This window comes from Zalophus californianus, chromosome 5 (genome assembly GCF_009762305.2).
Source record: "Zalophus californianus isolate mZalCal1 chromosome 5, mZalCal1.pri.v2, whole genome shotgun sequence".
Lineage (NCBI taxonomy): Eukaryota > Metazoa > Chordata > Mammalia > Carnivora > Otariidae > Zalophus > Zalophus californianus.
This window is the reverse complement of record NC_045599.1, coordinates 25,783,487-25,797,384: the sequence shown is the minus strand read 5'-3', so window position 1 is coordinate 25,797,384 and position 13,898 is coordinate 25,783,487. Positions and strand designations below refer to the sequence as shown.

Sequence of the window (13,898 nt, the reverse complement as noted above, 5' to 3'; positions counted from 1 at the left end):
TATTTTAGCTCTTTATAATTCTCAAGTCTGCCCACTTCTCCCTGTATGCATTGCCATTTCTCAGTCCGGGTCACCATCAGCTGTCATCTAGACTCTGTACCAGCTCCCTGCCGATCACCTCCAGGCTCTGCTTTTCTTCCTCCTTTCTCCTCAGGGCCCTTTTCCTAAACCCCCAATGCTCTTCCCAGGTCATCTGCCCCTGGGACCTCTGCAGCCTTCCCTCTCATTCTCTACTGGCTCCCTGACATTTTGACAAGGCCTAAAGAAAATAGTAAAACGACTGCACTCTCAGCCTTTTAAGAAAGTAGCTAAGTCAGATGTCCAATCGCTATCCCAACCCTCGCTCATCCATAATCCCCACCCAATCTCAATTTGGGCTCAAGGTTCGGGGAGGAGGAATTACAATAATAATGACTTTTAAAAGTGTGATTTATCTGCATATATCAAAAATCGGGATTTGTAAGCACCATACCTAGCTAACTCCCAGCCCTCTGGGCATTTGCGCCAGCTGAAGCTTCTTGCCAAAGATGGAAGGGAGGCGTGCGCAGTGAGGAGGGAAGTCAAAGTCTAAGCCTGCTATCTTTATCACAAGGGCTTGCCCTGGACCTGCTGGGTAATTACAGCTCCGAAGGCCCTGGGACTCCTCTCTCCACCCTGTAATGACAGCCCAGCTTGTGGTGGCTCTGCTGTTCTGGGCTGCAGAGGTCTATGGGGGAGGCAGCTGGGAAGGGACTTCCCATGGGGCCTGTCTTATTTTTTGTATGTACCACATGGGCTCAGGGATTTGGGGAGCACTTTCTGGGGACCTACTTGGCTCTGTCCAGGGCTGGCCCCACAGAGTCCTGGGGATTCTGCCACTTTCTCTCTCCTGTCTCGGGGGTCATGCACCAAGCTGGTCCTTGACCGGAGGACCTGGGACGCCCTGTTTCTGAAGCAGTAGGGCCACCACTAGGTGGCCCCACTCAAACTGCACCTCCTACCTTCTGTTGCTGGCCTGGAGTCAAAGTACCGGTCAGTTGGGACACCCAGGCTTTCCTCAGTCCCCAAAGGGAAGAAACTGGAGTGGGGAGGGTGGCGGTCCCGGAGTCCAGTGGACAGCTGTATGCTGAGTGTGCCACAATGTACAGATGTGCATCAACATATACAAGGCCTTCTGTGCAGCATCGGTTGGCCCTGGGGGCCCTGCTCTGGGGAATTTCATGGTGGGACCAGGTGCTCATAAATCCCGGCCAGGCCACCACCGCTGCTGTGGTTGCCAGGGTCTGCAAGAGTCATTAGCAGCCAGGGAGGCCTCAGTGCCAAGCAGTCCAGCCTGCCCCCCTCCCCTTCCCCAGAGATCACAGCTAAGCCGGGGAAATCAGGGGCAGTCTGAGGAGGCCTCTGTTTAGAGGCAAGTACTACACCCACACACCTCATCCAGTTCCCTGTCCACTGAGTAGGGGGTATCCAAGTATTTTTGACATCCTTCCTGGAGAGACACCAGGTCCTTCCCTTGGGATAGCGGTGGTGGGCAGATAAGTCTAGTCTACCAGATGACATCTATAATGGGGGAATGTGGTGGGGAAAAAGATAGAAATGACTGGGATACAGAAAATACTGGAGTAGAAAGAGCGCCGGGGTGTGGGTAGGGTGTGGGGAGATAATTAATTCACTGATCGAGAGGCTGCAAATAAAAGGCTATGTGGGTCTAGAGTGGGTGTGGGCTAGAGATTCAGACCTGAGCGTCATGGATTTCACCCAGGCCCAGTAGTCCCTGGAGGGCATGTTGGAATATCAGGGGTAGAGGGTTGAATGGTGGCCCCTAAAAAGATATGACCATGTCCTAATACCTGGCCCCTGTGCGTGTGAACTTACTTGGAAAGAAAGACTTTACAGATGTAATTAAGTTATAGATCATGAGACGAGATCATCTTGATTACCGAGGTGGCCCTAAATTCGATGGCAAGTATCCTTATAAGAGACAGAAGATAAGATTCAGGCACTAAGGAATGAGTGGGGTGCAGGACTCTGAGGGCCTGTGGAGGACTTAGCCGGGTCTTTGGCTACTGGTGTGTGGTGGAGCAAGGCGTTAAAGAGACACACATCCCTTCATGTAGTCAGCAAGTATTTATTGAGCCCAGTTCTGTGATTGGAGCCGAGGATATGATCATGGGCAGAAATACAGTTAATGTACCCCTGGGGGTCCCAGGCTGGTGGAGGAGGCAGACAGTAGTCAAACAATCAATCAACTATATCGACTGTGGCAAGTGTTACAAAGCACATAGGCCATGGGAGGCTGTTAAAGCAGGTTTTGACCTGGCCAGGGACATGAGAAAAATCCCTCTAAGGGTAAGGGAAGAATTTGATTGGAGAGGAGGGAAGATTTTCTACACAAAAAGAAAAGCATGTACAAAGGCCTGGGAGTGTGGTGGGTAGGGAAAATGGTCCGTTAGAGGGATGGGAAGAAGGTCAAGCGTAACTAGAGAAGTGAGCAGGGCCCAAGCCATGTGGGGCCTTACAGACCACCTTTAGGACTTTAACTAAGAACAGTGCAGTTTACTAAGCTGGGAGTGATGGGTTCAGACGTGAACTTTAAGGAGACGACCACAGCTGCAGTGTGCATGGATTGGAGAGAGATTTAGGTGGTAAAAGTGAATGCACACGGGATCTGGAAAGACAGGGTCTGGGGGCAAGGCAGAGGGAGATGCTGGGCGTGATTCCCAGGCTTCTGGTTAGGTACCTGATGGAGGGTGGCTCCTTCACTGAAGCAGGGAGTTGGAATGTTGGCTGTGTGGAGAGGAGAACGGGAGAGGCCATGAATTCAGTGGTGGGCATGTTGTGGATGAAGTGCCTGTGGACGCTCCATTGAGATGTGGACTCAGCAGGCAGTCATAGGAGTCTGCAGCTTGGGAGTTAGGGCAAGTGTAGAGAAATACGTGAGCCATCTGTGTAAAGGAAGAAATCAGAGAGGAGGCAAGTAGGGTGCTTAGGCCTGAGCTTTGAGGAACCCCCAAACTTTACTGAGTAAGGAGGAGAGGGGGAGGGGAGGATGTACTGGGAGGGAAGAAGCTGGGGCAAGTGGTGGGAAAAGAGGGCCATGGAAACCACGAAAAATGAGTGTTCCAGGGAGGCAGGGGTCAGACACTGCTGGGGAGTCAAATGCTGCTGGGGGCTTCCGCAGAGGAGAACTGAAGAGAGGTTATTGAATTTTGAGACTTGGAAGTTACGGAGAGTTAACTGAGACCTGGTTTGGTGTTGTGAGGACACCAGAGAGCCCGGTGTCGGAGCCTGCAAGGTGGGAGAAATGAGGACAAGGGCCGACAGACTGTTCTTTACGGGGATTTTGCTGGGGTCGAAAAGGAGAGAGACATTGCAGTAGCTGCTGGAGTCAAATGAGGGTTTTGTTTCCACACTAGAGGCCTAAACGTATTTAGAGGTCAAGGGAAGAAGCCAGTTGAGAAGGGGAGATTGAACCTTCAGCAGAGAGAAAGGATGATCCACAGGGCAAGCTCCTGAGACGGGGGAGAGGTCGGGGAAGTCTGGGCAGACAGAGGGAGGCTCCAGTGGCGTAACAGGATGTAGCAGATGCAGGAAGGTTTCTGTTTGGTTTTAGCTGAACTCTGGCTGGTGGCCGACGGAGGCCAGAACAGTGGCTTGTTCCTTATTTTCTACGTCCGGTGTGTAGTTCTCTGTGTGTGCTGGTGCTTTCGGCACGGCTGGGCGGCCAGCCTGGACAGAGTGCCATAGGGAATATCCCCACACAGCCTGGGCGGAGGCTGGGCACCTCCCACTCCGGGCTAGCTCCCTGATGAGATTCTCAGACCGTGTTTCCCCTCATTCATGACCAGAGGTTCACAGAGCAGGCGTGGGAACCTGCTCGGCCGCCAGGGCCTCCTCCTAACTCAGGCTGAGATTTTTGCTGCATCCCAGCCTTCATTCCCTCACACATCTGCCTAGGTAAATGAGCTGTCCACTGTTTTTGGCCCCTGTTGAATGAAAAGGTTTGGGCAAACCAAGAGTTGGCCCCAATATGCCACCCCCCACCTCAGTCTTTGATTGGTCCACTTCTCATCAACCCATCACCCACACACACGTCACCAGGAGGAGTGCCTGACACAGGAGCTGGGGACAGGCAGAATCCCTTCGGGGGCTTGGTCCTGTGGGTGGACCCCGGGTCTCTCGTCTTCTTCAAGGTCTTCTCCACTGGTCTGCCCAGTCCACTGATACCCGAGCCCCCGGCCCGCGTGCCCCGCCCCGTAACCCGGGGGTGGTGATGATGGGGAGGGGCAGCAGAAGCCCGTGCGCCGAGCAGGACCCCTGAAGAGATGGGCAGGAGCGGAGGCCGGGGGAGTCCGCACGCGGACAGCGGCGCTCCCCACCGCACCCGCGCCAGGATCGGGTGGCGGGCCCTTCAGCAGCAGCCCCGGGGCTGATAAGGAGGGAGGGCCATGGCCCGCAGGTGGAGCGGGCTGAGGGGAGGCGGGCGCGGCGTACGTGCGGCGAGCAGCCGGCCGCATGAAGGGCGCGGATAGCAGCTCCCGCCCGGCCCCCAGCCCGCTCCCGGCGCCCGGCGCCCGGCCCCAGCGCGCACTGCAGCCCGGACCTTCCCTGGGGTCGCTAGTGGGGACGACCCCCGGCCGAGGTAGTCAGGGCGCGGAGCCAGGGCGGGGGGAGGGGGGGCGGCCGGCAGGGGGGGCGGGAGGTGGGGACGTGGCTAAGGCTCAAGCGGGCGGGGCCCGGCCGCGGTGGGAGGAGGAGCCGCCCGGGGAGGAGGCGCTGAGCGGGCCGGGCGCCGCCGCTGGAGGTTCTGGAAAAGCCGGGAGCGGCGCGTGTCCAGGTGAGCGCCCTGCCGGCGGCCGCCGGGGCTGGGCTAATACGCAGACCGGGGGCGGCGGGCTGTGCGTGCTGCCCGCGCGGGGCGGAGAGTTGGGGACCGGGGGATCGCGCAGTCCGGGCCGCAGCCCCGAGCCCTCCGCCCTGTTTCTCCTCCCGTCTGGGTTCCTGTCCCGCCGCCTGCGTGCCCTTCCCGAGCTCAGGGTGGGGAGGTCAGCGGCGCCCTTCCTGCCGGTCCCTAGGCGTCCGCGCCGGGCGGGGCGGGGAACTTGGTTGTCCAGCCTCGTCAGGCTCCCCGGGAACGGGAACGGGCGGCCCGGCCCCGAGGGCGGCCAGAGGTTGGAGGCGGAGGCGGGGCCGTCGGCCGGGCCCCGGGGGGCCGCTTAATGTTAGCGAGGTCCGCCTTCCTCCCTCCAAAAGGCTGGGAGTCTCTGGCCTCGGCCCGGCGGGGTCCAGCTCGGTGCTCCTGCAACGGGCTGTTGGTTGAGAAGGTTGCCCTCTCGCCCCAGACATCTCTTTCCAACGTGCTTGTTTTTCCTCAGCAGCTGCGCAGACCTGTGATAACTAGTTAACTAAGTCAACAAACGGACCCTTCTGTGTGTCAGAAACTGCAAGGAGTTGCTAGCCCAGTGAGGCAGACGGATTGAAGAGTGGGAAAGTCCAGGTCCAGAACAGTGTGGTGAGTGCTGTGCTGGGAGGGAGTACCAGGCTGTGGCTCCTTGGTAGAGGACAGGTGCTTCAGGCCAGAGGGCTTCCTGGAGGAGGTGATCTATGAACTAGAACTGGTCTGAAGAAGGTTGAATAAAGGGTAACCTGGAACCTGGACAGAGGAACAGCGCGTGTGCGTGGGAGCAGACTTGGGCACTCCAGTAGAGGCAAGGTGACGAGGAAGGGACATGTAAGGGGATGGCTGCCCACGGACCCTATCCACGAGAGTTTTAAGTGAGAGGGCAGTGCCTGGTACTGTGTCCTGCATGTGGATGCTGCTCAACATGAGCAGGTATCAGGGCACTTTCTACTTCAGGACACTTGGGCCCCTGGCCTTGTATTCTAATGTGACATCTTTAGGATGGTGTAGAACATTTGTGTGCCTCCCAAGACTGAAGCTGGTGTCTTCTATTGTAGAGGGACACCTAAGGCTTGTGCTCCTTAATGTGAACTATCTGAGGCCTGCAGCCCCCTTGCAGGAGCTCCTGGTTCTGAGAGCAAGGGTTGGGGCACATCATTTTGTAGCTGAGGGCATTCTCGCATGTCCCAGATTTTGCCAAGATCTGCTGTCCACCTAAAAATTTGGAGAATGTTTTTGCAAGCTGCTGCTGTAGCTTCTCACCCTGTATCACATCTGGAACAACAGGTTCTGTGATTTAGTTCTCTGTTAAATGAACCGAGATTTCCTTTGGCCTGTGCTTAAACTGTCCCTGAAGTGTCTAGGGTGCAGTCTCTCACTGTGGTTCCGGGACTCAGAGCCCAGCTTCTTCTGTTCACTTCAGCACGCTCACAGGAGTGTGCTTTGAATCCTTTTCTTCGAGGGCTTTCTTATTCTCTGATGGCCAAGTATGTCCACTGTGCGGCCCAGCCAAGGAGGCCACGTAGCAAGGATGGAGTGAGTTGGCTGGGGGCCTCATCCCAGAGATGCTGTCATGTCGGGCCACCCTCGTTCTCTGAGAGCTCAGCGGGCAGACATGACACCTAGGCATTGCCTGTGACTTGTGATAGGCCCTTTTACCCAGTAGGAGGCTCTGAAATGGGGTGCCTGGGAGAGTGCTTACTTAGCCACTGCTTTAGCCTGTACACAGCTGATCTCTGTTCATTCCCTGTGCCTGGCTTCTGCTTGGAGTGTGCCTTGGGGTGGAATTAGGAGGGAGAGGAGGAGGGGGAGGTGGTGGTGATGACACTGTCCTTGCTCGTGGGTAGCTCATAAATCTCCCCGAGATTGCTGCTTCAGGCTGGCAGCTGGCCACGTGGCAGAGGAGGAGCTCAGAGTGTGAATACTCATCGGAAGGAGAGACTGTGTGGGTGCAGCCCTGAGGAATGACTAGGGTGAGGGAGTCTGGGGTGTACTCTTTTCCTGACAGAGCCTCGCTTTTTACTCTGCCCTCCCACGTCCATGGGAGGTTCTGAGGCTGGATGCAAGACCTTGGCCGATTTGTGGCCACGCTGGCCGATAGTGTACATTGGGCTGGTGGGTGTGTCCCTGGCTCTTGGGATCTGTCAAGAGTTTAATTTTATGCAGATGGTCATTGGCAGGAAATGCTCTGATGCAGGCACGTGCAAGCCTAGACAGAATGCTAGAGCAAGAGTTAAACTGAGGTTGCCTGAATCTAGCAGTTTGGACTTTTGAAGTGCCCCAGAGTGGGACATCAGCCTGTCTTAGAGTGAGAGGGCCAGTGCTCCTGTGGTGTCTGGGGTTTTTGCTGGCGATGTGGACTGAAGGATATAGTTTTTATTCTCAGAAGGGGGGATGAAAAGTCTGGACTAGACTTCTTGGAGCCCTAGAAGAGAGTTTTTGTTCAAGTGGTGTCGTTGCCTGGCAGAGGATTAAGTATTTGGGGAGTGAGTTCTCCAGCTCAGATTGGATCTGTCTGAGCCTGTTCACAGACCAGTATGTGCTCTAGACCTTTCAGGAAGTGCTTGCTAGAGTAGAGCCTGCTCTGTACCTGCCACTCCCAAGGACCAGGGTGTGGCCGAGATCCTGAGGCCTGGTACTTGTAGGAACTCAGAACCAGAAGATCAGAGGTATAGAAATACAAGAGATCCTAGATTATTAGTCCAGTCGCCTGCCTTTTGCTGGAGAGCTTTCTTCCCTTGATGAGCTTTAGAGCCACTATTTGACCTATTCCAGGGTTATTCCCTGATGGTCAGTGTGCTCCATTATGTCTGACTCTGCTCTCTCCTAAAGTAATGTTTCATTTCTTTTGACCCTCGTGGGAATTGGAGAGTGCCCAGTATCTGCCTCGTTTTCATCTTCACTGTCCCCTAGACTGGACTCTTCTTCTTTGCCAGGGATTAGCCAGGCAGCTGGCCGCTTAAGGTCTGCTGATGTTATTCCAGTATCCTGGATGCTGATGTCTGGTATAAGCTGTGTTTGATGGTAGGCTGCCCACGGATAATTGCCATCTCATTCAGTCCTCGCACCAACCCTGTGAGATGTAGGTCCTCATGTTGTCACCATGATATAGATGGGAAACAGGCTCAGAGAGATCTGGAACTTGTGTAAAGTCACAAAGCCAAGAAGTGATGGTGGAGCTGAGATTGAAGTTAGGGTTGTCTGACCCCTGACTAGACAGTACTGCCCTGCCCTGAGTGGGGCTGGGTGGTCATTGCTGGGTGCTGTGATGTCTGAGGCAGGAGTGACTGCCCACCTGAACTTGAGGCCCCATGTTGCCGTCCACTTTTGGTGGGATCCCACCCTGCATGTCATGCACCTGATTTGTGAACCATGATAAAGACCTTGACCTGGGCAGGCCTGCTCCGCTAGGTCAACGGGGCTCCTCCTTGTGGGAGACCGTTGTGCTGTAAGACAATGGGTGTCACTGAGTGGGACAGAATGGTTGCAATATCTAACAGAAAGCGTGTTTTGGGTTTGAGTCTCAGCTCTGCCACTCATTTGTGGTAGCATGTCAGGTGTGCAGGAAACTCTCGCTCAGCCTTACTCATCTAGCTTCTGTATCTGAAACGGAGATGATTATCTCGTTTACAGGGTTTTGGTGAGGATTAGATGGTAGAAATGAAAGAGTTTTGGACATACAAGTAGTGGTTAGCTTAGTTCCCAAAAAGAGCGGAGCCTGAGGCGGTGCTTCATGCTTTATTGGAAGGTGCGGGGCAGCAAGAGTAAGGGAAGAGAAACCCAAGGGAGAGAAGGATGGAAGGCACAAGGTGGTGCTTCAGTTGGCTGGACAGTAGCTGCCATGCAGGATATATCTGGGTGAGCTCTACAGCAACTCCATGCCACAGAACAGTTTGTCAGCAGAGGCCTGGTGGGGGAGTTTATCGGCCGACCTCCTCCTGTCTTCTGTCTTCATTGGTCAGAGTTGCCTCATGGGGGATAGCTCCCTCTTGCTCCTTGGTTGCACTACGAGAGTCCTTCAGCAGCCACTGGGGGGCGGCCAGTGTGGCACTTCTGTGGAGTTTGGAAGTAGTGGGAGGAGCCAGAGATACGGGGCCTGCACACACTCCGCCACTGACTCTGAGGCCCAGCAAGAGACCCAGGGCCCAGCGGCCTGGTGAGGCCAAGAGCCTATGAACTGGGACATCGGAGGCATCCTATATATTGCTTTGTGGATTTTGTCCTCATGTGTAGTCCCTTCTTATGAGTTAGTCTCACTTAGGTTGCCAAGCCTCTGCCAAGACCCTGACTGGAAGTCCAGTTTGGACTTTGCATGTTGATCTTTATAGCCTCTGCTCCTCCACTGCCTAGCTATGGAAACAGGAGACGCTGTGGTTTTGATGGTACCCAAGTGGGAGGTACAAATCAACATGTTCGTAGACTTGATAGAGAAGCGTAAGGATGGATACAGGTGAACATCGAGGTTTCAGTGAAGAAAGTCCTCCGTGAAGAATATTTTTCCAGGTGATGTAGCATCTGAAGCTGGGAAACCTAGAGTCATGAGATAGGGCTGGAGAGGGCCGTAGGACCATGTCATGCAGAGTCAAAAAGGCCCTTGGGGCTAAGGAGTTTGGACTTGATTCCGAGGGCAGTGGGGAGAGAGACCAAATGAGGGGCTGCGGTAAGCCATGCTGGCTGCCTTGTAGGGCAGAGGTAGGGGGGACACCAGATGAGAGGAGAGACCAGGACGGGCAGGGGCCAGGATGGCTGTGGGAGGGAAATGGGGGGGCTGAGACCAGGGTGATGACTGAAGCCTGATGTCAGGTAAGGAGAATAAGGTGCCTTCCATCCTCCCTGGGGGTCAGCTTCTGGGCCTGAATGAACTTCCACGTGCCTAAGTTCCGGAGCCTCCTGAGCCTCTCCACAACTCACAAGTCCTTGTGGCTTTGGTGGTCCAGAGTTGGCCACACCACTGGGAAGCAGGGCCACTGGGGGGCGCCCTTTTCAGACAGGTTTTTGCTCCTTCACAGAAGGCAGGCAGCTTCTTGATTAGTGCCAGGCAAGACCTGCTTGTACTCAGCAAACCCATGTTCTGTCTCTAGGCTGTTAAATACATTGTTAAAATTCAAGCTGTTGCCTTTGGGTTGCAGCTGGGAGCTTGGCAGAGGTTCGTGCCTGATGAGGTAAGGGGAGAAGCTAAGGACGCTGCTGGTTTGCAGCTGGAAACCTCTTTTCATGGCCATTTGGCCAGATTGTAAATGTCCTTTCCAAAGAGCAGGCTTGTGGGGCCTCTGATTGTATGTCTTGGAATTTGCCTGTGCTTAGAAACAGTGCTGGTCACCTGGTGAGTGAATCATTGTCACTGGGGTGTTGGTGGGCTTTGGGTAACTTCCCTGTGGGGGTCCAAACTTGGGACTTAATATGCATACAGTGTCCATTCTTAACAATCCATTATGTGGAAAAAATGTAAAATTTTTTGTTGTTGTTTCTAACTTGAACAAGTCTGTGGTGAAGCATTATTTGTTGGATGCCTGATAAGGGGCAGGCTTTCTAAGCTCAGGACGCAGTGCAGATAAAACTCCATGTTGGTTTTCTCCTCAGGCTTGGTGCCACTTTGTGTTTTGTTTTTCATAAAAGGAGGTTTGACATTGCCCATTTCCAGGTCTATTCAGCATGGATTTCTGAGGGTTCCTAGAAGGGATTTTTGGCAGCACTGGACACTTGGTGGAGGTGGGGGGGCACCAGGCATGCACACACATTTCCACCTGCTCTGTCCTAAGCAAGCTCTGGGTATAGGTGTGAGATTGGACTGGGGGCAAGGCAAGTAGGGGCTTCCCAACACTGTGGGACAGTCCCTCTTGGATGCTGCCTCTTCCCAACCTGACCCTGATTAGATAACTTTTTATATAAAGCCTTTAGCGTTCAGGGTCAGGATCCGGAGAAATGTTGGGACCCTAGGGCATCTCTGCCTGAGGTGGCAGTCTAGGGGCTGCTTGGGGGTACCTAGCTCTCTGGCCAGTGGAGTTATCTCCCCCCCCCCCCCCCCCGCACCAGAGCAGGACTTGGCAGGCTCTTGTCAAGCCATTTCCCAGAACCCCATCTGTGATTCTTTGGGGCTCTGCCTCCGGGCTGGTACTCATGGATGGGCTTAGTCTAAGCCAGATAGTTCATTCCAGAGAAATAACAGCTGGTATTCATGTAATGAAGGAACCTGGCTGCTCTTTCCTGAGTGCTGTGAGGCACGAACCCTGGACAGTATCACCAGGAGGATTTGAGAGGAACAGAGAGGTGTCTCCCTCCGTTGAACTTGTTACCCCATCTTTGAAGAGGTATGCCACTGCAGCCAGTGACAGCAGGGGAGAAGCGCTGGGTTCCCCTCCTTCCAACCGTGTCTGGTCTGGTCTCTTGCCTGGGCCCTGCTCTCCCACCATCCCAGCCTGATAGGTAGTTGGCTGGTCCCTCACTGTCCAGATACGACCTCTTGGCCCTGGATTTTACTGTTCCTTTTTTTCACGTATAGAGGGTGCTTTCCTGAGTTAGTTAAGCCTCTTGAGGTATAAGGAACAGACACTACTCCCTGTAAAGGGGCTTATGTAAGCAAGACGAGGGGCCTTCATGAATCCTGGGCTGGAGATGCAGAGGATGTGAGGCCTGGGAGCAGACCTGTGGCTGGGACGGGGAGGACCTGCACTCCACCTTGGGGCCGATGGCCTGCTCACCTTCTCTCCCAGTGACTTGCTTTCCTCTGCTGCCCTAACTCCATAATCCATCCCTTAGCCTGATACTCCGTGCCCTGCAGCACGTTCTGGCCCCAAAGCTCTTGCTCTGTGCATCTCGGCCGCCAACACCTAGGGCCCTGATGGGCATGCTGATGGCTCTGCAGACATCTAGCAGGGACATGAACAAAAGCAGCCATTCAGTTATTCTCTCCTCTTTCTGATAGAGGAACCCGTTTGGGGGTAGGCCTTGTGGTTCGGCTTCTCTGAGCCTAACCTGGAGCCACAGTGGGTTGGAATTTCTTCTAAGGCGAGGAATGGTAGGCATGACTGTGTGTCTGATCAACCAGAGCAGGCAAAACACTGATGAACTGGCGTTAGCTCAGACGTGGAATTCTGTCAGGTAAGGCTTACCTTTTGGGGAGAAGCCTTTCTATTTTCGTCATTGTCCTTGTTTTCTCTTAGTATATGTCTGGTGGGGCTTGGCTGATGTCGAGCAGGAAGAGAAGGGACTGGTAGAGCTGGGGCTCCAGCGTGCCTTGGGCCGCATGGCTGAGCTGGGAGACTATGTCCAAAGTTTCCGTTATGTACTTAGGTCCACTGCCAGTGAGGCTTGCCCCAGCTTGTGCCTGCTGCCTTCACAGCCAAGTCTGGCTATTTCTAGGCTGACGAGAAGCCAGAGGCTGGTCTTGCATCCATGTCAGCAGTCCAGCCCATCCCAGGGTTTTGGCCTTGCATGGCTGATTGATTTTTATATCCTAAGTGCCTAACTCGGTGAATAGCCTATGTGGATCTTCAGCAAATATTTGTGAGTGGTGACTTGCTAGTGAGGACAGTGTCTGGTGAGGTGGCAGGCAGGAAGGGCAGTGTCTGCCCAGAGTGCCTGCTCCCCACACTGCCTTTGCTGTGGCCAGGTGCAGTTTTATTCCCCTCCTGGCCAGCCATCTGCTGTACACCTCATTTTGGGGGTGGAGTCCCTGGAGCCTATTGTGTCAAGTTCTCTGTCTGTCATTGTTTCTCCTGTACTTTCAATTTTCTCGTAGGCAGGAGCTACATGTTACCTGTGGGTCCCCAGCACCTGGCACCGTCCTGACACATGTATTGGAAAGAAAGAAATAAGACAAGCAATTTGTGAAACGAGAAGGGGTGGGCCAGAATCTTGGACTGACCATTAGAAGCAGAGGGGACTGTCTCCCACACCATTCAGCTTTTCCATGTTGCTAGTAGTTACTGGGAATCTGGAGGGCAGGGGCTGTCCCAAGGGCACATGGCCTCCCGGAACAGGGGCCAGAATTGAGCACACATCACTGGTTGCACACCCTGGCCTCTTTCCACTGCTGGTGCAGAATATGCTTGGTTTCTGTGTCCTAGGTCAGGATTTTGGCATGTTCGGTGTATCTATGTGCACATGTGTATCTATCTCTTCACCTAAGTTGCTTTTTTCACCTGTTGATCAAGTGGCTGTCACTGAATGCCTTGCAGACCCTGCTCTCTATGACCATGAAACGCTGGCTGTCCACATTGCTAGTGGCCTGGTTTGGTGTCCTGGGCTGTGTGCAGGCTGAAGTCTTCACTTCTATTGGTATGTTGTGCCAACAGGACTGTCTTCTCCCTGAGCGATCCTTGGCTCAAGTACTGGGGAATGTCACCACCCGAAGCCTGTTCTCACTGAAGGTGGGATGGCTCAGCCACTGGTTTTGACCAGTTCTGGGGAAAGGGGGGCTTGCGGAGCTGCCGTTTCCCCTTCTGAGGCCCTGATGACCTGACTGTACTTTGCTGGGAGCCAGCTGTCTCAATTGGATCTCCTCCCTGAGAAGCGCAGGCTGCTCCTGGGCTCCCTGGCCTTTCTGACCATCTTGTCCAGGGCCAGAGAGTGGTTCTGAGCAATGAAGCCCTTAGGGCATCCAGGCCCTGGTGCCATGACCCATCCGGGTGCCAGTAGGAGAATGAGACCTGGGGCTTCTTCCTTAAGGCACTCCCAGTGTGCTTGTCTCCCCCTCCCCTTGGAGTCTTCACCCCTGTCTTACTGAAGCTGGGGGCCAGGACCATGTGAGTACCTAGGCCCCCTTTAACTCCCAAGTCCCCAGGATCCCAAGAGAGTTGACATGCCAGTGATCCAGAGAACTTGACTCTGCGCTGGTGTTCTGTGCCTCAAGGAAGGGGGATGGATGTCCTTCATCTGTTTCTTACTGGCCCTTTTCTCTTTCCCTGCAGGGCACATGACTGACTTAATTTATGCGGAGAAGGACCTGGTGCAGTCTCTGAAGGAGTATATCCTTGTGGAGGAAGCCAAGCTCTCCAAGATTAAGAGGTATCTGACGTCC

General features: G+C 54.3%; 1 protein-coding gene across 5 annotated transcripts in view; it reads left to right on the top strand.

Annotated features, from left to right (window-relative positions):
* Positions 1 to 4,693: 4,693 nt before the first annotated feature.
* Positions 4,694 to 13,898, top strand: part of P4HA2 (prolyl 4-hydroxylase subunit alpha 2) — a 33,732-nt gene continuing 24,527 nt past the window's right edge. For 4 of the 5 annotated variants that reach the window (XM_027606754.1, XM_027606756.2, XM_027606757.2 and 1 more), the window contains exons 1-4: positions 4,694 to 4,816; positions 5,358 to 5,491; positions 13,057 to 13,156; positions 13,789 to 13,885. In XM_027606754.1, the coding sequence (XP_027462555.1) occupies positions 13,069 to 13,156; positions 13,789 to 13,885 (185 nt within the window). In that variant the 5' untranslated portion in view covers positions 4,694 to 4,816; positions 5,358 to 5,491; positions 13,057 to 13,068. Of the gene's footprint in view, positions 4,817 to 5,357; positions 5,492 to 13,056; positions 13,157 to 13,788; positions 13,886 to 13,898 lie in introns of those variants that run through there. The other variant, XM_027606758.2, reaches the window with a different exon arrangement.